Genomic DNA, 26,330 nt, shown 5'->3' with positions numbered 1-26,330 from the left:
CCGGGGCCAAGCTCGGCTCGACCGACCGACCGGCCGCAGCTCCTGTCGGCCCCGGCGATCCAGCCCACCTGCCGCCAGCCCGGGGATCACGTCCGGGCGCTCCGAGACCTCCCCGTCATGGCATCCGCTGGGCGTCGGCCGCGCCGGACCTCTTCAAGATGGCTGCGTCCAGGCGGCGGCGCGCGGGGCGGGGGTGGGGTTCCGTCGCTGGGGGCGGGGCCGGGCCGCCGAGGGGTCGGGCTTGCGGGCGGGCAGAGCCGAGGTGGGCAGCCCCAGCGCGCCTGCGCGGAGCGGCCCTGCGTGCAGTGAGGCAGTGGCGGGGGGGAAGGCACCGGTGGGGCCGACGGGCGGGCTGAGGAGGGAAGCGGGCGAGCGGAGTCCCAGTGCGCGCCGCGGCCGCCCGGGCGCCCTCCCCTTCCGGGCGTGAGGCGCCGTGCGGAACCGAGCCGAGCGGACCCGTGCCGGCAGCGAGGCGCTGCTCCCGCCGCCCCGGCCCGGCCTGCCCCGGCTCCGGCGCTCCCGTCGCGGGGGCCCGCGCTCCTCAGCACCCCCGGCTCCCGGCGCCGCCGCAGCCCGCCCTCGGCCCCCCGGAAGCCCCGGCGCCGGCCCGGGCCCTCGGCGGGAGGATGACGGAGCTGCAGTCGGCGCTGCTGCTGCGGAGACAGCTGGCAGGTGAGCGCGGTCTGGCGGCGGGGCTCCGGCCGGGCCGGGCCGCGGGGAGCCGCAGCCGCCGAGTGCTCCCTCCTCCGGGGCGGGCGGGTCGCGGGCGAGCCCGGCGCGCCCGTCCGGCCGGGCCCGGCGTTGGGCCGGCGTCGGGAGGGGGGTCGGGGGCGGGGACTCAGCCCCGCCGCGGGCACCGGGCCGGGCGCCCTCCCCCTCCCCCACCGCCCGGTGGGACGTTGCGGGGGAGGGGCTGAGGGTGCCCGGAGGGGCGGGCCCCGGGGCTCAGGTGCGGCCGGCGTGGGGAGGGGTCGCCCGGGGGATCGGGGGGGGGGCGTCGGGCCCCGCGGGTCGCGGGGGGCCGGGCCGCGGCGGGCGGGGCCCGGGCGGGCGAGGGGAGGTGGCCGGGCCGCGGAGGGGAGGCGCGCAAAACTTCTGGCGGCCGCGCGGCGCCGCGGAGTTGGGGCGGACAACAAAAGCGCCGGCCTGGGCGGCCGTGGCGCGCGGGGCTCGGCGGGCGGGCGGGTGCGCGGGGCCGCCGGGCCTGCCTCCGCCTGGCACGGCTCCCGCCGCCCGCCTCGCCCGCCCGCCTCGCCCGCCTGCCCGCCTGCCCGCCTGCCGGGGAGGGTGGGAGCGGGCCGGCCCCGGGCTTTGTGCTGCGAGCGTCGGGGCCCTCCGCGCCGACCTGCTGAGCTTCGGCAGCCGCGGCGCTCGGGCCGGGGGGCGGCCGGGGCGGCCTCCCGGCGGGGCCTGCGACCCCCTCCCCCCATCGTCCCGGCCTCGGCCGTTTGCGGCTTCCAGGTGGACTTTTTAGGGGGTTGGCTCCGACTCCGCCAGGACGGTGCGAGCGGGGCATGCGCACTGGGCCGGGCGTGCGCGGGGTGCGCTGGGGGTGCGCGGGCTCACAATGCCGCCCCACGTGCTGCCGGCGTGGGGAGCGGTCGAGCGCCGGCCGGCCGGGCGGAGGGGGCGCGCCCGGAGCCCCCCGAGTCCCCCCCCCCCCCCCCCCCCCCCCCACGGCGCCCCGGGACCGCCGCCGCTGTCTCAGTCACCTGATGGCCTCTAGAAGAAGGTCGTCAGGGGCTGGTACAGACCGTGTCAGGGTTAGGGATATTATTAGACCATGAGCCAGCAGGTTTGGACCGGGACAAAGTTGTGGGTGCGCACGGGGAGGGACTCCGGGGGGACAGGGCAGCTCTGCGGGGACGCGGTGGAGCAAGCGCCCTGCCGCACCTCGAGTTTTTGTAGATGTGTTGTAGATGTGTCTGATCTCGGAGGGAGGATCGGGTGTGCTTCTGTCTTGCGGGGGGTCCTTCCTGAGGGTCTCTTAGTGCGGGCACACTGGGTGTGTTAAGACAGGGTCCGGCTCCCGCCCGGTGGGGAGCACATGCACTTTAAAAGGGGTGCGAGAAGCCAGTCAGTTACCAGGACAGTAAAGTGTGACCAACAGTGTCCACAGAGGGACGTTCCTGCTCAGCGCTAGAGGTCGGTGCCCTCTCGGTTCAGTTTTGCATTTTTTGGCAAGACGAATCCCAAATGATAAAATATTTTCCAAAGTTCTTCATTCGTGGTTGATTCTTCTTTAAGATTTTATTGTTAAGTAATCCCTAGGCCTCGCATGGGACCCAAACCCGGAGATCAGGACTACCGCACGCTCTGTGGACAGAGCCAGCCGCGCCCCGCTGGTGGACTTTGTGATAAGGCTGGTTAAAGAGGGGAGAGTGTATGGTGTGTCGTTTTCCAAGCCTCCTTATAAAGTTGCTGAACTGCTGGTTAATTTTTCTTGTCTTCTTGATCAGAAACAACGGACACTTCCTAATTTCTTCAACATTTGGAGGATTTTAATTAACATGGACAGAACAATATGCCAAGGTAGTGTATTAAGTGAAACGTCAGCATATGGCGTTCTCTGGAAGGATGTGAGAACGACTCGCTAGCGCCAAGGCCCTGTTGTGTGTTGTCAGCAGGGCGTCGTTAGAGCTCGTGGCTCCTCAGATGTCATTTGGAAACGGGAAAGAACGGTTATCTTCTAAAGTCATTGAGCCTGAATTTTGACAGGCTTAGTGATAAATGCTTTAAAGTCTTGAAACGAGTTGAGTGGGTTTGGAAGAGGAACCTGGAAGCCGTTCTAGCTGCTGGGATCTCTGAGGCTTAAACAGCAGGGGCAGTGCTGGTCAACTGTATGAGGCTGACCTGTCAGGGTTGGACTTCATCACGCGTCACTTGAGGGGACAGTTTACTCTGTGTGTCTGTTTGGTTGGGAACTGGGGTGAGGAGCCTGGTTCCTTTGGTTGCAGACCTTTTCCGACTCAGGACTGCTGACATTTGGGGCAGATACTGTGCCTTACAGAATGCTTAGCAGCGTTCTTGGCCTCTACCCACCAGGTGCCAGTGGTAGTACACCCCTTCGGTTGTGACAGCCAGACCTGTCTCTGTTGCCAGTGTCCCCTGAGGGATTAAAACCAACCCAGGTTGAAAAATCCCTGGTTTAGGGTTGTTTTGTTAAGATCATGGTGGCTGTTGTGAAACAAGTGAGATCACCTGACAGGCGCTGGAAATCAGATAGGACGTGTGTTTCTTTGTGGGTATTCTTAGACTCTGGCTTCTTCGCGGGTTCCGCAGCCGTGCCTGCTCCTCGATGCTGAGAAATCTGACCCGTCACAGGTACTTCAGAATTGTTTTATTTCTCGAGAAGGTATTACGTGCACTGGTTAAAAATACAGAGCAGAAAATGGTGTAGTCTTTCCACTCCCTGGAGGGCCCCAGGTTCTGTGCTCCGACACAGCCGTCAGTGGTATTCCTGGGTGCCTTTTCAGAGACATTCTTGTATCTCTTTTCTGTGTACATACCTTTCCTGAGGACTAGCCGGTACTGGGCACTCTGTGGCCTGCTTCACCTCGATTATCTCATTTAATCCTTCTGATAAGGAAATGGTGGCTTCCAGAGGTTGACTCACGTGCTCAGGGTCAAGGGGTAGGAAGTAACTGCGTGGTCCGGTTGCGTTCAAATTGCGGGCCTTCTTATTTTGCAGACTTTGTTATTTGCATTTGTTTACTTACTATTTATTTGTTTTATTTTTGTCTTTGTTGTTTTTAATTGGCTGTATGGCCTCCCAGGGAATAGTAATTACCACAAACATGAAATAGTATTTTATAAATTTTAATATTCAGAGTTAATTTATCCAGTAACTACCAGAATGATTGTGGAAATGTTCCTATCTTAATCAAATGTGTTGTACAAAACACTACACATTAAAATCTAAGGGGTCTTCCTTCCTAAAGTAATGATGAGAAAACATTGTAGCTGTTGTGTGCTTAAGGCCAACAGTCTACAGAATCAGGGAGTTAAAGTCATAAGCTGAAAGTAGGGCTGAGCTTTTGGTGTTGGTGGTTAGCTATGAGAAAAATTTTGGACTAGTTGGACTTAGAAACATTATTTATTTATTTATTTTTTTAAAGTAGGCTCCACACCCAGCAGCGTGGAGCCAGTTGTGAGGCTTGAACTCATGACCCTGAGATCGAGAGCCATTGCTTAACCAGCTGAGCCACCCAGGCGCCCTTTGGACTGGTTGGACTTGCTCTCTACTCTTACTGTACTCAATTTTATGATATGGCAAGCATTTATAAGGAATACGAGGAAGTTTTTGCCTCCTCTCCCTCCCCCTTTTTTAAGATCACTTGAGGTTTGTTTTTTTTTTTAAACATTGGGGGAATAGATTTTTAAGAGTTAGGGTCTTGTAGGCACCTGTCATTCCAGAACTAGGAACAATTTTTTTATACAGTAACAATGAAATAATTATACATCTTTTACTGTAGAAATTTTGATTGTGTATTTTAAAGTAATCTGGAAGACTCCCAAATCTTCATCTGCTTGACTACCCTTATAAAGTAGGTTGTTGGGCTGAGTTTGTTAAGTGTGTTTCTTAGGCTTGATGTGCAGTGGAATCACTTGGGGAAACACAGATTCCTGGTCTCATGCCCAAAGAGTCTACATATCTTGATGCCCAGGATGATCCACTTTTGAAAGGAGTTCTGTAGGTGGCTGTGAAGCAGGGGGTTCAGAGCCATACTGTGGTGGGTCCCCTGAGCTCTTTCCCCTGCCGCGCTCCCTGCTGTTCCTGGTTTTGTGCTGTGCTGTTTCATTAGCAGCCCTGGGCTTGGTAGGCTATTCAAAGAATACACTTAAAAGGAGGCATTTGAAAGATTTAATATTTCTTGGCCTTTCTAGAATATATTGGCGCTCTGACATACAATTTCATTAACGATTTAAAACAAGCAGAAATTGACAGGAATACTCTAGTGGTGGAAGATTCTGGGTGATGAACACGATGTTTTATACACACGTACACACACAGAGACACACACACAGACATATTTTTAAGTCGGCTCCATGTCCAGTGTGGAGCCCAGGACAGGATTTGAACTTGAAACCCCAAGATCAAGACAAGAGCTGATTCCAGACTTGGATGCTCTACCAGCGGAGACACCCCAGGTGCCCCTCAATGGATTTTTTTAAAAGATGTTATTTATTTTAGAGAGAGTGCATGTGCACACTTGAGACTGTGCACAGCAAAGGGGGAGGGACGAGATGGGGGTGCGGTGGTGGGGGAGAGAAGCAGACTCCCTACTAGGGGCGGAGTTTGACATGGTCAATCCCAGGACCCAGGAGATCTTGATCTGAGCCAGGAGGAGGACTTAGTTACTTAACCAACTGAGCTGCTCAGCAACGCCCCCCACCCTTTAATAGATGCTGTTTATATATATATATATATTTAAGATAAAAAAAATTGTTTAGGGAATCTCTACACCCAACATGGGGTTCAGACTGACAGTCCTGAGATTAGGAAGCTCTACCAACTGAATCCATTAAGGTGCCTCCTAATTATTAATATTCTTAATAGTTGTTTAACTCATATGGAAGAAAATGTTTAAAAATATAGAAATGGAGGGGAAGTCTGAAAGTAAATTTATATTGCATCATACTCCTAAATGTTTAACAGTCTGGGAATTTTTATATGCAGAAGTGAATTCCTGTATTACGGAAATAGTGGAGCTGCTACATCTTTTATGCTGTCAGAAAAAAAGCGTTAAGTGAAACAGTGTGATTGAGGGAGGGGTGTTGTATCATTTACCACATCCCCTGTAGTGCAGGTATTGCGTGTGTGACGTGTGGTGGCCCAGACTCTCAGCCTCATTTTGCTGTATGCACGCATATTGAGCCATTATGCTGTATGCCTTAAAAGTACAGTGTTAGATGTCCATCGCATCTCAGTGAAACTGGGGGAAAGTCTGCCTTAATTTTTTTTTTAAAGATTTTATTTATTCGAGAGGGAAAGAGAGAGTGAATGAGAGAGAGTGCAGGCAGAGGAGGGAGAGGGCAAAGCCCACTCGCTGCTCCATCCCAGGACTGCAGGATCATGACCTGAGCCAAAGGCAGATGCTTAAACCGACTGAGCCACCCAGACACCCTGATGGGGGAAAGTCTTAATATTTCAGTGAGTAAGTGAATTTTCTGAACATTAGGGAGTCAGTGATTTTTAAGTAATAATTTCTGTCATTCAGTGACTATTTTTGATAATGCAATGAAATTTAGTTTTTTTTATAAACAATAGTAGTTTAATTTTCCATAAACTACCTCAGAATGAAACATGCTCCATTAGTCTTTTGTAATGGATGATCTCACTTCCTGAAATGTTGCTGAGCATATTAAAAGTTGAAGCAAACTCTGCGACCTGTAGATGTTAGTATAATAGTCCCCTGCATTTGCTCTAACACACCGCCGGAGTCTCTGTGTAAATACACCTTGTGTTTGGCGATGCTTGTGCACGTGATCCTGAAGCAAAGATGCGTTGAGCCTTAGTAGAGCAGGGTCCGGTGTGGGGAAACCTGGAAATCGGTTGACGGTCACTGTGTTGCTGCTTTTTGATTTCCTTTCCTCAGGTGGAGTTTTCGTTTACATTATCAGCGCGAGTTTCAGGCCTTGGATTATTTGGTTCTGGGTCCTTCAGTGCAAGTTCTTCTTCCTCTTCTGTTTTCTTTGGAGGGAGGCACTCTAATTTTATGGTTACCTGTGGTGTGAATGTGTTCTTGCTTCAAGCAAGTGGATGCCAAGTGTTCTTTTGTTTTAACGGACCCAGTTTCGTTCAGGATGAAAAATTTTGCCTTTCTTAATTATTGAGAAATATTTTTGCTAGAATGTGAAACGTGAAATAATGACTCCAAGGTTCTGTTTAATACCATGTTTGTAGGAAATAACTTCTCAGAGAAAAGGCACAGAATATGCGTATGGAAACAGTCTGACAAGGTGAACATGGTGTGGTATATCTGGTTGATGGCATTGTCCAGGTATAGTAAAGTACAGACAGGAAAAAGCAAACATTTTGAAAATTATGGTAATGAACAGATGAGAGTATAAGAATAAAACGCCTCTTTAGGAAATAAGATACATGCATGTTAAAATACAGCGTTATAAATTGTTCCCCCTAATGCACGGTGGTAGTATTAGCCTTTTTGAGGTAAGTCAGAGATTTTTATCAGTGCTGTTCCCGTGTCTGATTCTGGCACTCAGAGAGGGCTGGGGAAGATACAGTATCTTTCTGTTGTTGCTGTAGAGATGTATACCTATTTTTATGATGTGCAGTTCTAGAAGATACGTGAAAAGTTAAGCTTGGTAAGGAAATTTTCCTTTTATTTATGCTTTCTGTGAGCATCTAATAATTTAGAAAAGCTGCATTTGCTCCTTCTCGACTTCTCTCCAGCTTTCTTGTCCATATTCCCATTGGTTAGAGTCTGTTAAAAAAAGTTAAACAAAGAACCCATTTAAATTTTTACCTGGCAATAAAACTTTTTAAAGCTGTTTTTGGTTTAATCTTGTAAAGTAAGCATTGCTTTTAAAGAACAATAAATCACATTTAGGACTTTTTCCTAAATGTCCGTTATGTTAGGAGGCACGTGTGGATTTGCTTTTGAGTGTGCTCACATTTTAACGGTGCGTACGTCATTTTCTTATTCTTACGTCTAGTGTACATATTAGAGTTTCGGTTTCAAGACAGTGGGGTGCTAGGTGGAGAGTTTCCATGCACAGCATTGAAAGCACGATCTTTAAGAAGACTGTTGGTGGATTGTCTGGGTGGCTCGATTGGTTAAGGGTCTGCCTTTGGCTCAGGTTATGATCCTGAGGTCCTGGGATGGAGCCCTGCTCAGTGGGGAGTCTGCTTCTCCCTCTGCCTGCCGCTCCCCCTGTCTTGCCCCGCCCCCACCGACAAATAATTTTTTTTTTTTTTAAAGAGGAATATTGGTCATCTGAGCATCACCAACATGAAAAAACTTAGGTTTGTGAGAGACAAATGAGAAGGTGAGCTACAGACGGGAGGACTGTATTTGCACATTAAGTATCTGGCAAGGGTTGCTGTAGAGTATGTAAAGAACTCTCCAAAGTCAGCAACAAAGAACAGTCCTTTTAGAAAATGATCAAGAGGTGTGAACAGGCATTTCAGGTGGCACATGGGCAGATGAGAAGGTGGTTCACATTATTAGACATTAGGGAAGTGCACGTTTAAACCACACTAAGTTGTCACTACATACCTACTAGAATACCTAAAATTTAAAAAAAAGTAAAGAAATACCGAATGCTGTCCAGTGGGTGCAGGTGAACTTGGTCTACGTGTGTCGGGGGCCGGGGGATGTGAAACGGGGCGGCCGCTGGGGAAGACCGTTTGCAGCTTCTTGTACAACTGAGCGCCATCAGGTGCACGTTTGGGCATTTAGAGAAATGAAACTTATGTCCTTGTAAAAACCTGTGAACGGTCATAGTGGCTTTAGTGGAGCTGAAACTGCAGATGACCCAGATAGCCTTCCGGGGGTGAACAGAGCGCGGTGCATCCGTCCTGTGGAGCCCGCGTCCCAGCGGGCAGAGAAACATGACTGGTGACAAAACACGAGGGATGCTCTCGGGGGAGTTCCACCAGGTGAAGAAGAACTCATCTCACCAGGTTACAATACCGAATGATTCCATTTACATTAAATGCTTTTTATTGTGGTAAAAAAACACAAAATTGGCCATCTTAACTATTTTCAAGTGTCCACTTCAGTAGTGTTAAGTACGTTCACACTCTTGTGGAACTAGATCTTCAGAACTTTTTTATCTTGAAAAACCGAAGCTGTTCACCCATTGAATAACTGTCCCTTTCCCCTTCCCTCTTGCCCCTCGCTTGTAACCATTTTACTTTCTGTTTCTGGGAATTTAATAACTTTACCTCCTGTCAGTGGAATCTTACAGTATTGGAGTTTTCTGGCTGGCTCGTTCACTTACTGTGATGCCCTAGAGGGTCATCCGAGCTGTAGCCTCAGACACGGGGTCCTTCCGTTTTAAAACTACGTCGTGTTCCATCTCAAGCATCTGCCTCATGGTGTTTCTCCATTCATGCGTAGGCGTGCCACTGGCTCACCTCCACCTCTAGCCTCTTGTGGTTATTGCTGCTGTGAACATGGGTGTGTAAATACCTCTTTAAGATCCTGCTTTCAGTTTTTTGGGTATAAGTCCAGAAGGGGGATTGCTGGATCATATGGTAGTTCTGGGTGTTTTTGTTGTTGTTGTTGTTGTTGTTTTGTTTTTTTTTAAATAGACTTTATTTTTAGAATAGTTCAGGTTCACAGCAAAATTGAGCAAACACTACAGAGATTTCTCGTACACTCTCTGCCCCCCACATGCGCCGTGCCCCTCCCCTAGTGATCAGTGCGCGCCCAGTGAGGGGCGCCTATGTCACAGTTGTTGAACCTACATTGAGCGGTTCCGTTTTTAATGTTTTTGAGGAACCTCCATATTTTCCCTCGTGGTAACACTGTTTTACGTTCCCGCCATAGTGCACAAGGGTTCCAGATTCTCCACATCCTCACTAACACTTGTCATTACCCCGTCTGTCTGTCTGTTTTGAACGGTGGCCATCTTGACGGCATTAGATGGTCTCTTAGAGTTTCGATTTGCATTTTTCTGACGGCTTGTGGTGTTGAGCAACTTTTCATGTGCTCGGTCCTTCGAATAATCATCTTTGGAGAAAGGTCTATTCAAGTCTTTACCCATTTTTAACCAGGTTATTTGATTTTTTGTCAAGTTGTATGAATTCTTTATGTACTCAGGATATTAGCCCTTTTTAGGTAATAAATATGATTTGCGAGTATTCTCCCATTCCGTAGGTTGTCTTTCACTCTGGACTGTGTCCTTTGGCATACGAAAGTCTTGGAGTTGGGTGCTCCATTTGTCTGTTTCTGCTTGTATTGTCTGTGCCTTCGGTGCTGTAGCCAGGAGACCGTCGCCACGCCCAGTGCCATCAGGCGTTTCTCCTGTGTGCTCTCCCAGTGGTTCTGTAGTTTCAGGTTTTAACGTGAGATCGTCTGTCCATCTCGTACCCGGTGTAAGATGAGGGTTCGCTTTGATCTTCTGCTTTGATCCAGGTTTCTCATCACCATTCTTTGAAGAGACGGAGCTTTCCCACACTGAGTGGTCTTGATACCTGTATAGAATTCTTGAAATGATGCAGTTATGGAGCTAGAGAATGGATTGCTGGTGGTGGTCAGGGATTAGGGACGATAGTGGTATGTGGCTGTAGGGTGGTGGGAGTCTGAGGGATCTTGGTGGTATCTTGTAGTGGTTACACAGATCTGCAAATGTGATAAAATTGCATAGAGCTGTAGAAACACTGAGTGTGAAATCTACATACAGTGTGTGGGTTGTATCCATGCCATTTTCTTCCATTTGATCCACTAAGTGATGTAGGATTTCGGCACTGGGGAGAAACTGGGTAAAGGGTAGAGGAGGCCTTTCTGTACCGTGTTTTCTGTTGTCCTATAGATCTGTACTTCAAAATAAAAAGTTTTTAAAATGTCACTTGTCGCCAAAGCATTTTTATCAATGTTTTTTCATGAGAACTCCCATTTTAAACTTACTATTCATAGTTGCAAGCAACAGTATAATTGCTGCATTAACACTTTGAGAGAACGGGAAGTTGAAAGAGAAATCTACAGTTTGAGATAGAAATTCCATCTTAATTTTAAATAACCCTTACTTAAACATCTTGTGCTGCCATTTGGAAAATGGAGGAAAGGTGTCTGGGTTGATTTATGGAGCTCCTTTGTGCATTTGTGCTCAGAAATGCTGGGGGATGCGAAGACGAAGTGCTAACTAACCCTCCCTTGAGGTGCGGTGTTACCTAGAGGTTGATGGATGTGTAAACCCAAAGATGTGGAAGGAAGAGAGATTAATGGGGGGGAGGTGTACAGTGAGGTCAGGGAAGGCTTCCTAGGAAAAGGGCTATATTTGGATGCATTAAAATCAGGATGTCCCTTCTCTTAAGAGTGTTGGGTTATATACTTTTAAGAAAATCTTTTGTTTATTATGTAAAGAAAATAGTAATTAGAATTGATTGATGGGCTGAAATTTAAAGTTTACAGATTTAAAACAAATAGGTGTTTCTGAGAGACCGCTAACCCTGTTGACAATTTCCAAGAAAAGAGTCTGAACACAGCTTTCAAGGGATGGCAGCAATTTGTAATTTAAAACAGCTTTAAAGGACCTAAGCCTGCTCACTTCACTGCTATAGAAACTTATTTAAGAGAGAGAGGAGGGCAGGAAGGAAGCAAATCATTGAGTGCTTGTCACATACTCTTCCTGATCCCAGGACTTCCCATTGGTGGGCACGTTCAGGTCTCACAGCAAATGTTTGAAGTAAATGTTACCGCCTTTTTGAGATAAGGAAATTGAGGTTTATAGTGTATCTGGTAATTTCCCCAAGCTAGTTCTGATGGACCTGGGCAGCAGAAACAGGTCTGTCTGCTGATGAAACTTAAGCTCTTCCCGGAGTAGTAGTTTCTTAAGACTCTGGACAATTTAAGAAAAGTGGACACACAGTTTTGGTATAATTTCAGAGTATTCTGATCTCTTGAGTGAAGTTCATTTGTACATATGCTCTGTATATATGTAGGCATACGTGTATAGAATGCTGTGTCTTAACATCATTCAGCAAGTTGGGTGACCCGTTTTGTGTGCTGTAGGATTGCCAGATGAATGCAGTATTGTTCTTAGGTTCCAGACTTGTATTCTGTAGAAAGTCCTGTGAGAGCTGCTTTGAGTTATCGGAGAATGTCAGGGAATGCTTACTGCTGCCTGTCCGGTTGGTAGAAGGCTTTGAGGAGTTGGTGGCATTTGACTTTAAAAGCATATGTAAAATTTGATGACACATAAATGAGAAAGTATTTAACATTGAGGGAAAAGAGCAAGCAAGACAGAAGGTTTGTACTGAAAACAATTCAGTGTGGTTGGAGCATATGATAAACTCATCTAGTGGGAAAACAGTATCTGGAAAGGCTGGTATTTGTGGAAAATTTTTAAAATGTTGAAAGTTTTATTCTGTTTGAGGAGGGGAGAAGTGATGTGGTCAAAGTGAGTTGGACCAGTGCTGCTCAAATGATCTGTGATGGAAGACCAACTCTAAGGAAAATTCTCATTTATTTGTAGTGGTACTTAGAAAAACAATAAAGATGAGTTTTTAGAGAAATTAAAAAGACATAAATTTGAGCCCAGCCTTAGTAATACTAGGTTTGTGTGAAGTGCCTTTCCGATTGCTTGTATGAGCTTCTGGATCCTTCCTCTAGCTTCCCGCGTCACAGACCAGGAATCGGCCCGTTGTGAACGGTGCGGGCTTTGAGTGCTGTGGCTGTGGACAGCGTGCGGGGTGGCGCTGGGACTGCATTCTGTCCACGCGGTCGGAGGTTTTCAGTCCGGTGTGAGCGACGGCTGTGTTGCGTTGGTGTCAGGTCTGCAGCGTTTGGCAGCCCTGTACGTTTCGCAGCGCGCGTCAGGAGAGCCGGGCCCTTATCCCCGGTGTGTATTTCCCTCGGCCCGCACCGGACACAGAGATGCTCGCTTTTGTCTGGTAGCTGCCCACATAGATGCCTAGAAGGGTCACCGAAACATAGCAGGCAACCAATAGTAGGTATTGAATGAGAGCTAGAAAACTCGATTTTGTTTCCCTGAGGACTCAAGGACATGTGAACTAAAACTAAAGCAAGATCCTTCCATTGAGTAAACGTTTAATTCCTTCTCTGTGTGTGGCTGTAGGGATACACTATCCGATCCCTGGCTCCCCTTTCTAGGGAAGGCAAAGTTTTATAGACAAACATTGTTAATAATTAGAAGTTGTTCTTCCAGCACCTTTGTGTAGACATTGGTGCCCTTTCTACAAGTGCAGCTTTGACCAAAGGACTCTTGGATCTTCTGTGTCTCAGCAGGGTTCAAATTTTTTTCTCTCAAAGCGATTTCTTTAATGGGCAGTTCTATCTACTATGGCCATAGTTTTCACAACTTTTTTTTTTTTTTTTAAGATTTTATTTATTTATTTATTTGTCAGAGAGAGCGAGAGCGTGTGTGAGCACAAGCAGGCAGAGAGGCAGGCAGAGGCGGAGGGAGAAGCAGGGTCCCCACTGAGCAGAGAGCCGATGTGGGGCTCGATCCCAGATCCCAGGACCCTGAGACCATGATCTGAGCTGAAGGTAGCGGCTTAACCCACTGAGCCCCCCAGGCATCCCTAGTTTTCACAACTCTTAATAATTTATGAATTGCCAGAAAAATTAAAGGTTATACCCCCCCCCCCAACCCTTTGGTTTTTTTTTTATTTTTTTTTTTTTTTTTTTTTTAATGTTTTCAAAGATTTTTTTCTGGTGTTCTACCTTAGCTACCCTTAGGCTTTCTACCCAGGTGGCTGACCACATTTTCCAGAAGAGGAAACTAACTAGGTTTGACTTACTTAAAGTAGCAAAACCAAGACAACTAGATTCCATTAATCTCTGAGCCTATCTTTAACAGTATTTAAATTAGATCTACATAGAGAATATAAAAGTGAGTTGATTCAGTTATCCCTTTCTACTTAAGTCCTAGGGTGTCTCTGCAGTCATATGTCCCTTTGGTTTTTTACTTTTCTCAGGGTGAGTCAGATGCATTTGAATAAATCTTAGGTAACCTGAATCAAGATAGTCTAGAGGAAAATGTCATATGTATGTTTCAAAAGAACTTTGCTACTTACAAATGAACATGATTATTGTAGATTTTGTAGTCTTTTTTTTTTTTTTTAAAGATTTTATTTATTTTTTTGTCAGAGAGAGAGAGAGAGAGCATGAGAGTGAGCACAGGCAGATAGAGTGGCAGGCAGAGGCAGAGCGAGAAGCAGGCTCCCTGCTGAGCAAGGAGCCCGATGTGGGACTTGATCCCAGGACCCTGGGACCACAACCTGAGCCGAAGGCAGCCGCTTAACCAACTGAGCCACCCAGGCGTCTCAATTATTGTAGATTTTGGAAAAAAAAAAAAAAAAAGTATGTGATAGAAATATCAGCCATCCCTTTAAAGCTTCTGTTAACATTTGATTATTTTTCTTTTTGTTATATTTTGCCTTTATAGTAAAATGAAATTCTGGAAGGAAGGATCTTTATTGTTAAGAATTTTAGCGGAAATCATATTCTTTGGAGTTGAGTTCATTGATGTTCCTTTTATATGCTGGATTACCATTAAGAAACCTAGCCCAAGATCAAGAAGTTGTTTTTCCAAATTCATTTAGCAAGTAAGTGGCAGCAATAGGTTTCAAACCCAGGTTGCCTTATTACTAAGACTAGTGCTTTTTAATGTAATAGCACATTGTGTGTTAAATTCTGAAATCATGGTGACTTTCGGGAGGCAAATTACTATTGCTCATGGCCTCACCTGATATTTTGGGTTTGTTCCTCATCTTTTGTGTTGGAGGATTCTAACACTAAAATGTCTATTTCAGGCTTATGTAGAGAGGAATGTTACCCTGAGACTTTCCTTACCCTCTTTTACTCTAGGTAAATAGAGGATTTCATGTATTTACTCAGTGGTGCACGGTGTAGTTTATGTTGTCATTAGACGTCAGGACTTTGGGACGTACTGACGTCTTTTTTCAAACTGCTGTGAACGTTGATGGTGCAGTGGTTCCCCCGGGGAGGTACTATATTTTTCAGTGTCTTCTCTGGTTGTTTCTACATCTGTCCCTTAGGATTATACCCTTGCTGCTGCTTCTACCTTTAGCATTTGCTTGGTGGAAACAGAACAAAACTGTCGTCCAGTTTGGTTTCTGTTTAACTCTTGCAGGTGCAGTGGTGGTCTGGGTGAGTCCCATGTTCCTGTGGTTCTCTTTGGGGTCCGAGGCATGTGGTTCGTGGCTGGCAGGGAGGGAGCACCACTGTGATAGGCTTTTTTCTTCTTTCTCTAAACTTTTAATTTTAGAACAGTTTCAGATTTTTTTTTGTTGATCTATTTGTTTATTTCTGTGCCAATTATTATTTAACTTATATGATTTATGATGAGGTCAGATAGCTGTTCGGCTCGTCCTGCATAAAGTAATTTATCATTTTAATTTCCATTTTACTTTTTTTAATTTTTATTTTTTATTATTATTTATTTACTTATTTATTTTTTATAAACATATAATGTATTTTTATCCCCAGGGGTACAGGTCTGTGAATTGCCAGGTTTACACACTTCACAGCACTCACCAGAGCACATACCCTCCCCAATGTCCATAACCCCACCCCCCTCTCCCAAACCCCTTCCCCCCAGCAACCCTCAGTTTGTTTTGTGAGATTAAGAGTCACTTATGGTTTGTCTCCCTCCCAATCCCATCTTGTTTCATTCATTCTTCTCCTACCCCCTTAACCCTCCATGTTGCATCTCCACTTCCTCATATCAGGGAGATTATATGATAGTTGTCTTTCGCCGATTGACTTATTTCGCTAGAACAGTTTCAGATTTATAGAAAACTTGCGGCAACAGTACAGAGAGTGGCTGTGCGCTCTGTGGCCGGGCGCCCGCTGCTGACGTCTCATGTGAGTGTGGTACATCCGATGCAGCGAGCTGACCAGCGCTTACTCGATGTCACTCCCTAGAGTCCGCCCGTCAGTTTCTCCTGGGTTTTGCTGCCGTCCATTTCTCTGCTCCAGGAGCCTGTCCGGGACGCCGCCTCACATCTAGCTGGTGTTCTTCCTGGTCTTCTACGATGCAGCTCTGTGCTGGGAGTTTTCTGTTCTCAGAGTGTTGTTTCTTGTGGCTTTTACAGTTTTGAGGAATACAGGTTAGGTATATTGTAGAATGTCCCTCAAATTGTTTTTTTCTAATGTTTTTCTCATGATTAGACTGGGGTTGTGGGTTTTAGGAAAGAAAGCTGCGGAGATGCAGTGCGCTTCCTGCCACATCAGCCCGGTGGCCCACGGTGACCACACGACAGCACTGGTTGTGTGAACCTTGGTCACTTGGGTAGGGCAGTGTTGGTCAGGTTCCTCACTGTAAAGTTAGTTCTCTACCTTTCCTACCCTTTTGTTTGTAAGCTGCTAAGTCCAGCCCATACTCATGGGGGAAGGAGGGACTAGACCCCCCACCTCATGTCAGGGAGAATATTTACTTCATGTTATTGGAAGTCTTCTCTCAGGAAGACTTGTCCCTTCTCCCCCATTTTTTTTTGATAATTCAGTTACGTATTGTGTATAGACCTGTGTCTGTGTGCGTGTTGAAATTTTAAGTTGGTGCCACACCCAGTGTAGGGCTCAAACTCCTGACCCTGAGATAAAGAGTCACAGGTTCTACTGACTGAGCCAGCCAGGCCCCCCACAGACTTGTGTATTTTACTTTCTACTTTGGGTTAAAATCTGTATTAGTAGCGTTCTCCGGAGAAACAGCGCCGATGGGATGGAGATGTATATGTGTGTCTGTACTGTGTATCCGTGTGTCGTGGTGTCCAGTCGTAGAGGTTGGCTAGTCCCAGATCCGCAGGGTAGCCAGGAGCTCTAGGGAAGACGTGGTGCTGCAGTTGGCTCCGAAGGCGGCAGGCGGGCAGAACGCCCTCACGGGGGACGTCAGCCTTCGAAAACATTAAGGCCTTCAGTGGTCTGGATGAGGCCCACTCACCTTATGGAGGGGGATCATCTTTACTCAAAGTTCACTGATTTAGAGGCTTCTGGGTGGCTCAGTCGGTGGAGCCTCTGCCTTCGGCTCAGATCGTGATCTCAGGGTCCTGGGATCGAGCCCTGCCTTGGGCTCCCTGTTCAGCGGGGAGCCTGCTTCTCCCTTTCCCACTGCTGCTTCCCCTCCTTGTGCTCTGTCAGATAAATGAGTAAAATCTTTAAAAAATAAAAAATTTACTGATTTAAATTGTGATCTTGCCTGAAAACTACCTTCACAGAAACATCTGCAGTAATGTTTGATCAAATATCTGTGGCCTGGTCAAGTTGTCACATAAAATGAACTGGCACGTGTTTTGTTTCTTATGTCATTTATTTTGTTCTCACATTTTTCCGGCGTTGGTCATTGAGAGTTCTTTCAGATTGTCTGGTGTTCCTCTGACGTGCACTCATTTTTTAAATTTTTGAGCACCCTTCTTTCCTGATGACTCTAGAATGCATCAGACCTGTCTTGTATTTTCTGTAGCCCAGCCTAAGAATCAGCTGTTTGTTCCAAGAATGTGAAACGTATCTAGAAACCCAGGTCTGGGCGTTGGGGGCGCTTGTTGCTCCTGGAGGGTCGTTCCTTCGTAGGGGGAGGTGGGCCCTCTGTGCCTACACTCACCTGGGTGTGTGTGCATCTGCAGTGTTTCTGTAGTCCGTCTGTGTCTTGGTCAGGCCACACCTAGCCTCCTCCTGATGGTTCTGACTCCAAGAAAGTGCCAGCATGCCGGGTGTCCCTTCTGGCCTTCCCTTCTGGGTTTTCTTTAGCTCCCCTCTCTGACGCTGAGAAACCAGCCCCTACCACTTCTGTGAAAGCAGTTCCAGAATTGCTAAATACCCTTGTGGGAAACAGATTCCCCACTAGAACTTAGCCCTAATGCACAGTTCTTGTCCTTCTGTTTCCAGTTTATAGAGTCAGAACCTTGATATCCAGTGTTACTTAGGTCTTCTCCTTTCCCTGCCACCCCTTCAGTGAGGTCAAATTTGTCACGCGTTGGTGATACAGTTAGAGTCATTTATCACAGTCTTCATTCTGTCCGTGTTGATTTTTCGAATTGATTTTGCATACATCACAGTTTATTCTTTGAGATCAACATTTCCGTGGGTGTGACAAGTGCGTCGAGTCTCCTGTCCACCACTGCAGGACCCCGAGACTAGTTGTATAAAACCTAAAATTCCCCCAGATGTCCCCATTGCAGTCACTCCCCGCTCCACCTGTCCTAGCAAACACTGATCTGTTTTCTGTCCCTGTAGTTTGCCTTTTCCAGAATATCATATGCAGCTTTTAGGGTTTGGCTTCTTTGACTTAGCGGTGTACATTTTAAATTCGTCCACGTGGGTGCGTGAATTAGTAGCCCGTTCCTTTTTATCAGTGAGTGTCATTCCCTTGTATACCCTCCTGCTTGTGTATTTCTTTGGACCAGTTTGCCTGTCTATTTCCATGCTGAAGGCTCTCGTGGTGTTTCCAATTTTTAGGGACTATGAATGAAGCTGCTGCCAACATTTGTGTACACGTTTTTGTGTGCACATAGGTTTTCCGCTCATTTGCATAAATTCCGAAGAGTATGGTTAATGATTGTATGGTGAAACTATGTTTAACTTGATAAGAAACTGCCAAATTGTCTTCTAAAGTCGCTGTACCCCACATTTTATTTTAAATATGTACTACCCCCCTTTCTTTTTAATTGTAAGATTTTATTTATTTATTTGAGAGAGAGCACAAGCAGGGGAATGGAAGAGGAAGAAGCAGGCTGTCCTGGCTGAGCAGGGAGCCCGATGTGGGACATGATCCCAGGACCTCGAGATCATGACCTGAACCAAAGGCAGATGCTTAACGACTGAGCCACCCAGGACCCCTAAATACGTACCATCTTGATGCTTTGTTCTTAATCTTGATTTTTTCACCTAATATAGTGTAGCCATCTTTTTTTGGGTGGGGGAGAGAATTTTTTTAGTTTTTTTTAGAGATTGATTTATTTTAGAGAGCAGTGGGGGAGGGAGAGGGCGGAGGGAGAGACTCCCAGGTGAACTCTGACCAGTGCAGAGCTGGACCCAGGGCTTGAACCCACGACCCTGAGATCATGACTGGAGCCGAAATCAAGAGTCAGACACTTGGGGCGCCTGGGTGGCTCAGTGGGTTAAAGCCTCTGCCTTCAGCTCAGGTCATGATCCCAGGGTCCTGGGATCGAGCCCCGCATCGGGCTCTCTGCTCTGCAGGAAGCCTGCTTCCTCTTCTCTCTCTCTGCCTGCCTCTGCCTACTTGTGATCTCTGTCAAATAAATAAATAAAATCTTTAAAAAAAAAAAAAAGTCAGACACTTAACCGGCTGAGCCGCCCAGGTGCCCCTAGTGGAGCTTTCTTTATGGACTTGCGCATAGAGAACTTAGTTTGTTCTTGGAAACCTGCACAGTGTTCTGCTGTATGGCTAAAACATAATGCACTTTTCATTAAAACAGTTCTTTAAACTATGAAAGTCTTGCATATTCCTGGCAAGAAATACAAGTTCTACAAAAGAGAATAGATGGAAAAGTCTGATCTCCTCCCTCCTCCGTTCTCTAGAAGGGACTTCAGAGTTGATGTGCGTGGTTACCGGTATGATTTACGTCACTCCGCACCCCAGGTCTCCTTCCCTGTGCTCTGGGTTGTGCCGCTCCTCCTCTAGCTCACATTGTCCTCGCTTTAGTATTTCTTCATTTATTTTTTTTTTTAGAGCAGGAGAAAGAGGTGCCCGGGGGGAGGGGGTGGTCACAGAGAGAGACTCTTCAGCTGGCTACGCGCCTGGCTCGGTGCCCGACGCGGGGCTCGATCCACAACCCTGAGACCCTGACCTGAGCCGGCGAGGGCAGTCGGACGCCCTACTGACTGAGCCTCCCAGGCGTCCCGTGGTAGTTCTTAGTTTTATAAAGTGTGTGTGGGTCGCAAATTGTGAGTCCGTGCACGTTGGAAAATGCCTTTGTTTCGTCCTGCTGTGCGACCGACGGGTTTTCTGAGAGTTCGGGCTTCTGCCTCTTTTCCCCACAGAGCGGGGCCGTCCTTGCTCTGTTGTCTGTGGTGCCCAGAGCTCCTCGGGAGCACACGGCCAGTCTCCTGTTTCTTCCTGTGGGGTACTGTTGTCAAGTTCCAAAGAGATTCCTTTCTGCGTTGACTTGTGCAGTTTTACCCATGTGTGTCTCGTAAGTATTCACTGTTTCAGACTCTCAGGGGGCTCTTCTGGGTTGTGGCTTAGGTCTGTGTTCAGCTCCGAATGTCCTTCTTTTGCGCCATTGTCATCTTTGCATTCTCCAGCAGAACCCATTCTTTGGAACTTCTACTAGTCAGGTGTTGGAGCTCCTTCATCTTGTTTCTTTGCCTCTTTACTTTCATGTTGTTCATTTTATCTTTTATTAGTATATTTTGGAGATTTTCTCTACTTTTCCCCCCATGTTAGTGACTTGATTTTGTCATCTAGTTTGGTCACTAAATTTTTTCATTTGGCAGTTGTATTTCTAATACCCAAGAACAACTTCTCTCCTTTTCCCCCTCCAGAAGTTTATTCTTTAAACAGGTTTATTGAGGTTTAATTTGCGTGCCGTAAAATCTTCTTGGTGTAGATGTAGAATCCTGTGCTTCTGGTACATTTAGAGTTGGAACCGTCGTCACAGTGTAATTTTAGAATGTTTCTACCACCACAGAAGGAAACCTTGTGCCTGTGAGTGGTCACCTTCCCAGCCCCAGTCAATGACGGATTTACTTTTTGTCCCTGTGAACTTGCCTTTTCTGGACATTCCGTGTAAATGGAGATAATACGTTATGTGTTCTTCTGTGTATGGCTTCTTTCCCTTGGCATATTATTTTTACGGTTGATCGTGCTGTGGGTATTACAGCTGTTGTTCGAGCAGCAGTGTTGAAAGCACTATCCTGCTCTGAATTATCTTCAAACTTTTGTTGAAAATCTGTTGACTGACCTGTTGTGTAGATCTCTCTGGGGCCTGTATTCTGTGACGTTGGTTTGTGTGCCTGTCCTTCAGCCACTGTCGTAATTTCTTGAATATCGTTGTGTATTAAATCTTGAAGTCGTGTGGTGGAAGCCTTCCGACGTTGTTTTCCTTTGTGGGGATTGTTTTGGCATGTTGAAGTCTTTTCAGGTCAGTTTGATGATTTCTACAGAAGAGCCTTGCCGTGATTTTGAGGGGAGTCGAGTGAGCAGCTAGATGAATTTGCAGAGTTAACAGTTTGAGTCTTCCGTCCTGTGAACGTGGCTTACCTGTCCATTTATTTAGGTCTTCTTAAATTTTAGCAAAGTTTGTTGTTTTCTGTGTGTAGATCTTATACCTGCTTCATTGAACGTATCCATCCAAATTTCATCTTTTTAATGTTGCCATTAGTTAAATTATCTAAAATTTTATTTTCCAATTATTCATTGCTTATATGTAGAAATAAAACAGGGGCACCTGGGTGGCTCAGTTGGTTAAGTGTCTGACTCTTGATTTAGGCTCAGGTCATGATCTCACGGGGTTCTGAGATTAAGCCCCACGTTAGGCTCTGTGCTGGGTGCGGCACCAAGTTGAGTTTCTCTCCCTCTTCAGCACGGTGTTCACCCTTGCGGCCCCCACCCACCCCCAGGCTATCGCTCTCTCAAAAAAAAAAAGGTGTTTGAATTTTAACCATGTGTTGTGCAGCCTTGCTAAATTGAGTTAGCTTTTTTACATATTTTGTAGGGGTTTCCGCATATGTGATGGTCTGCAAATCAACACGGTTTTACTTCTTTGATTTGTGTGCCTTTTATTTCTTTTTCTTCTTCTTCTTGTTTTTTAAACTTACTTGAGAGAGAGAGCATGAGTTAGGAGGAGAGGAAGAAGCAGACTCCCGCTGAGCAGGGAGCCCGATGCGGGGCTCGATCTCAGGACCCCGGGATCATGACCTGAGCTGAAGGCGGAGGCTTGACTGACTGGGTCACCCAGGCGCCCCTCTTTTTCTTATTACCTTGGCTGTGATCTGCAGCACAGTGTTGCAAGTACAAGTAATGTCATTTCTCCTTGATTTCATCTTTCTGAATCTGGCTAGCAGTTGCTATACTCTGTTCTTGAACTCTCAGCTCTAGGCTTGGGGTGGGTCATTTCTGTATTTCTCTGGTGGTCTTTCTAACTCCTTCTGTTAGCCCTTCTAGTAATTTTGTAAGCACCCAGTTCCTCATTGAATTCCTTCTCCTTAAAACACCTAGTCTGTTTCCTGTTTTCTGCCCTAACTTTGACTGGTACTCTTCACTTTACCATATGGATCATTGTTAGGGTCCTTGGGAGACTGTTTCTGTATGGGTCAAGTAGTGATGAACACTGGAGTAGCAGACGTGATTGTGTTCTAGCCAGTGTCCTTTTTAATGGCTCCTTCATGATCTGATACCGCTTTTGAGTGAATTACATGGAAGCTTTTTCTGTAGAGAGAATGGGAAGGCAGTCTTAGGATGGAGATAGATTATCTAAGAGTGGTTTAGATAAATAACAGTGGCCCTGCCACTTAATTATAAGTTGCTTCTTTCAGTCCCTGGGTGCCTCTTCTACAAATAGTTTAATTTGGAGAGGACAGGAAAAGGTAACTGCTCAAAGCCAGACATTCTCTGAATGCTTTATTATTTATTTTGAAGTGTTCAGGGTGGCATTTGGATATGACTGCCTCGACCATATTCTCAGCTAGGTGCCTGAGCCATATTTTGTGAGACAGAAGTTTGCTCATTTGTGTGTCAGAAGGGAGACCATAACACTTGTAGGCGAGCTGCCTTTTCACCAGAGGTGGTCGTCTTCTCCAGGCAAATGTTTGAGCACTGACTTTAGATACAGTCGACCCTTGAGCAATGTTAGCGTTCGCGGTGCCCACTCCCTGCACAGTTGGAAATCTCTGTGTGACTTTGGACTCCCCCAAACCTTACCTAGTAATAGCCTGTTGTTAACTGGAAGCCTTACCGATAACACAAAGACTCGATTAACACATTTTGTGTGTTGTGTGTATTATGTTCTATATCCTGACAGCAAAGTGAGCTAAAGAAAATGTTACTGAGCAAACCATAAGAGAAAACACATTTACAGAACTGTATTTCTCACCGTCTCCAAAAAACTTTGCAAATACATTTATTGGAAAAAAAATCTGTGCGTAAGTGGACCTGTGCGGCTCAAACCTGTGTTGTTGGAGAGTCGGCTGTGCTGTCAGGCTGGGGACCCTGGAGAAACTGCTCTTGCAGGAAGCTTGTCTTTTGAGCAGGGAAGACGGTCATGTTTGTAATTGGCCGTAAAATGTGGGGGTTGTGTTTTATGGAGGAGTAGGGGAGAGCATCGCTGTGGAGAAGACAGCCAAGCTAAGACTAAAGGTTAGTAGGAACTCGCCAGACCTTGAAAAGGGTCAGAACAGGCCAAAAGCCTAACGAGCTTGGCGATAGCTTGTTGCCCAGAATAGAATTTTAGTTCCATGTTAAACCATAAGAGGTCCGGAGTGGTTGGGGGTGATGGTGGCAGTCTGGGAGCAGTGTTGAGCCATTGTAAGTGACCACCGAGAGGACATCCGCTCTCCCCTGGGTCACTCTCTGTTGTCCACGTGGGCTCTGCATGACTGCACTCGAGGTCTCCAGCAGTGTGTGCAGTCGCAATCCGCCGATGCCGTATTCTGTGCGGCCTGACCTAGACTGTCTTGGAGGATTGACTAAAGGCTCTGCAGGCCTCCCCTTCTTCTGGAGGTCTTGGATGGACATTGCAGCCTGCAATGCCTTGAAATTATAGTCAGAATTGTGCCTTGGGTGAAGGGAAGGGAGGACCTGTCCCTTTAATTAGATTCTCACAGGGTCTTGAGACTACCTCCCAGCTGACCCCTAACTGTCCCCACCCCCCGACTCCTGCTGGGGTCCCCTTAAGGGCCTCGTCAGGCTGTGGAGAGCTACACACCTGCCCCGTAGAGAGGGATCTTGACTGATCGGTACTTTGGATGCTGTCACTGCCATCTGCCACCCAGGGAGCTGTGCTTTCGGCAGCCCCCTAGCCCGCGTGTGGGTATCATGAAGGCGGTGCATTACAGTGTCCTTTCTAGGGCGACCTTCAGGATTCCTTTTTTTTTTTTTTTGCTAGCAATGCAAATAACTGTTTCAATATTATATAACTTTTTTAAATAAAGATTTTATTTATTTATTTGACAGAGAAAGCACATGCACACAGGAGCAGGCAGAGGGAGAGGGAGAAGCAGGCTCCCCGCACAGCAGGGAGCCTGATGTGGGGCTCGACCTGAGTCAAAGGCAGACCCTTAACAGACTGAGCCACCTGGGGCCTCCCCTCTTTTAAAAATATTGTATTTATTTACTTGAGAGAGAGAGAAAGAGAAGGACGGAAGGAAGGAAGAGGGAGAATCATACGCATTTTTTAAAAAATGTTTATTTGAGAGAGAGAACATGAAGGAGGGGAGGGGTGTAGGGAGACGGAGAAGCAGGCTTCCTGCTGAGCAGGGAGCCCAATGCGGGGCTCCATCCGAGGACCCGGGGATCATGACCTGAGCCGAAGGCAGACGCTTAACCGACTGAGCCACCCAGGTGCCCTATCCTATGCATTTTTATAACGTCAGTATTTCTGATTCCATTAAATGTCCTTCGTGGTTTCTCTTTCTCCTCTGTTTCTAACTTATTTTGTATTTTATGTATCTGTATAAAGCATATTCTACTTGGGGGGCGGGATAGGATACTTAAAAAAGGAAAAACCCCTCTGTGTTCAGAGGTTTCCTCTTTTGTTACATATTCCTTTCCCTGTGTAACACATACTTAAGACTGTTCTGTTCTTTTTCCCATCTCCGGTTAGTAAAACAAACTCACCCTTTATGGTAAGGGACGAGTAGTGTAAATGTTTTTGCTGCTTGGACGTCTTCTCCAACACCCTGGCCCTTGTGAAATAGTTTTTCAAGGCCGTTGGTATTGAGAACATGTCTAGATTAGGGCCCGACCTATTTTTAGTGAACTTTTACCCTCTCTGCTCAAGTATTTTCTTTATCCTTAAGGCATATCTCATTTTGTACTTGTTTTTATGGGGCTGTTTGCCCTTGCCCCTTTGTGTGGTATTAACTGGTCAGTCCATTATTAGTATCCTATTTTGTAATTCCTGCCCTCTCCTTCCTCAGTCCTGTATAGTCTTCATAGTGATTCTGTTAAGACACGTGGCAGAGGGGCGCCTGGGTGGCTCAGTAGGTTAAAGCCTCTGCCTTCGGCTCAGGTCATGATCTCAGGGTCCTGGGATCGAGCCCCGCATCTGGCTCTCTGTTCAACAGGGAGCCTGCTTCCTCCTCTCTCTCTGCCTGCCTCTCTGCCTACTTGTGATCTCTGCCTGTCAAATAAATAAATAAATAAAAATCTTAAAAAAAAAAAAAAAGACACGTGGCAGAATGGTTCCTGGCAGCCAGTGGAAGATGGGACATGTGTACAGCTGAACAGTTATAACCGTGGTGGCGGGTGATTGGCTCGTATTAGTCCTGATGGACATTCTGCCAGCTTGTCTCAGGGTTCCTGAACTTGATCGATCAAATTCCAAAAAATAATCTCTTGAAGACTTTACTGTATATACAAAATTTGTACAAATCACAGAAATTGAATAACCATTAGGTTTGTTGATAAAATCAGGATTTAGACAGTTTTCTACAGTTGGGCAGGAAGTTTGCTTAAATAGTAGTAGTTATTTGTCTTTAAAAAAAATTGGCAGTATGAGGTCAGGGAGACCTAGCTTAGCAGTAGGCCGCTTGTGAGGAGGAGAGACGTGATCAGTAGGATCCGACATGATCCATACGTGATCGCTTTTTATGTTAGAATGGGCTAAGTCCCAGTGGCTTAAAACACAGGGGTTGATTTCTCGTGGGCTCAGGTCGGCAGAGGTCTCTGCTCTCTGGGTTTCTCGTACGGTGCGGTGAGCATCACAGTCGCGGCCAGAGACAGGCTCTGTTCGGTTGGTGGGGGCAGGGGGAGAGGGGGCAGCAGCGGGTAGAGGTGAAGCAGGCCCCAAGCTGAGCAGGCAGCCCGATGCGGGGCTTGATCCCAGGACCCTCATACCATGCCCTGAGCCGGAGGCAGACAGACGCTCAACCAGGGAGCTCCCCAGGCGCCCCGGAAAGAGAGACTCTTCAGCACACTGCTCATCCGGCTCGGCTCAGCTCCGCCGGGGCTCTGTCTGGCGACCCCGAGACCACGACTTGAGCCGCAACCAGGAGTCAGACGCTCAGCCCGAGGAGCCCCAGGTGCCCCCAGGCGGTCTTTATTCTTGAACTTCTGCCGCTGTGTCTGCTTCCTCATCAGTACCTTCTTCTCAGACATCTTTGTCCCTTTCCTCTGGTGACCCCTCCTCTCGTGCCTTCTTTTGAAAGTGTGAGCTGTGTCTTACCTGCTTTGCGGGCGGTGGAAGCTGTCTGAGTGTCCAGTCGCTGTCTTGAGGGTTACTTTGGCTTCGGTCTGGATGCAGTGTTGATACTCACCCCTGACTACCCCGACACCCGATGCTCCTGGGCCAGGGTGAAGAGGGCGGGCGCCTGCAGCCTTCTCTCAGTAGGTGTGAAGTACACCTTCCGATGAGCCTTACATTGGTCTTGACATTAATGGCAGGAGATGATATCCGTATCTTAAGGAAATTGTAGTCGTTCTTATAAAGAGGAGAGATTGTAAGTGGCATCGCAGCTCTGCGTACTATTTGTTGA

The 26,330-nt window shown here is 47.2% G+C and overlaps 1 protein-coding gene across 1 annotated transcript in view; it reads left to right on the top strand.

The window, feature by feature from the left end:
* The first annotated feature begins 356 nt into the window (after positions 1–356).
* UBE2G1 (ubiquitin conjugating enzyme E2 G1) overlaps positions 357–26,330 on the top strand; it is a 99,802-nt gene continuing 73,828 nt past the window's right edge. The window contains exon 1 of the mRNA XM_032840015.1: positions 357–672. Within this exon, the coding sequence (XP_032695906.1) occupies positions 627–672 (46 nt within the window). The 5' untranslated portion in view covers positions 357–626. The remainder of the gene's footprint in view (positions 673–26,330) is intronic.

This window comes from Lontra canadensis, unplaced genomic scaffold (assembly GCF_010015895.1).
Source record: "Lontra canadensis isolate GAN:19392208 unplaced genomic scaffold, GSC_riverotter_1.0 scaffold110, whole genome shotgun sequence".
Taxonomy (NCBI): domain Eukaryota; kingdom Metazoa; phylum Chordata; class Mammalia; order Carnivora; family Mustelidae; genus Lontra; species Lontra canadensis.
This window is presented reverse-complemented; position numbering and strand designations above follow the sequence as displayed.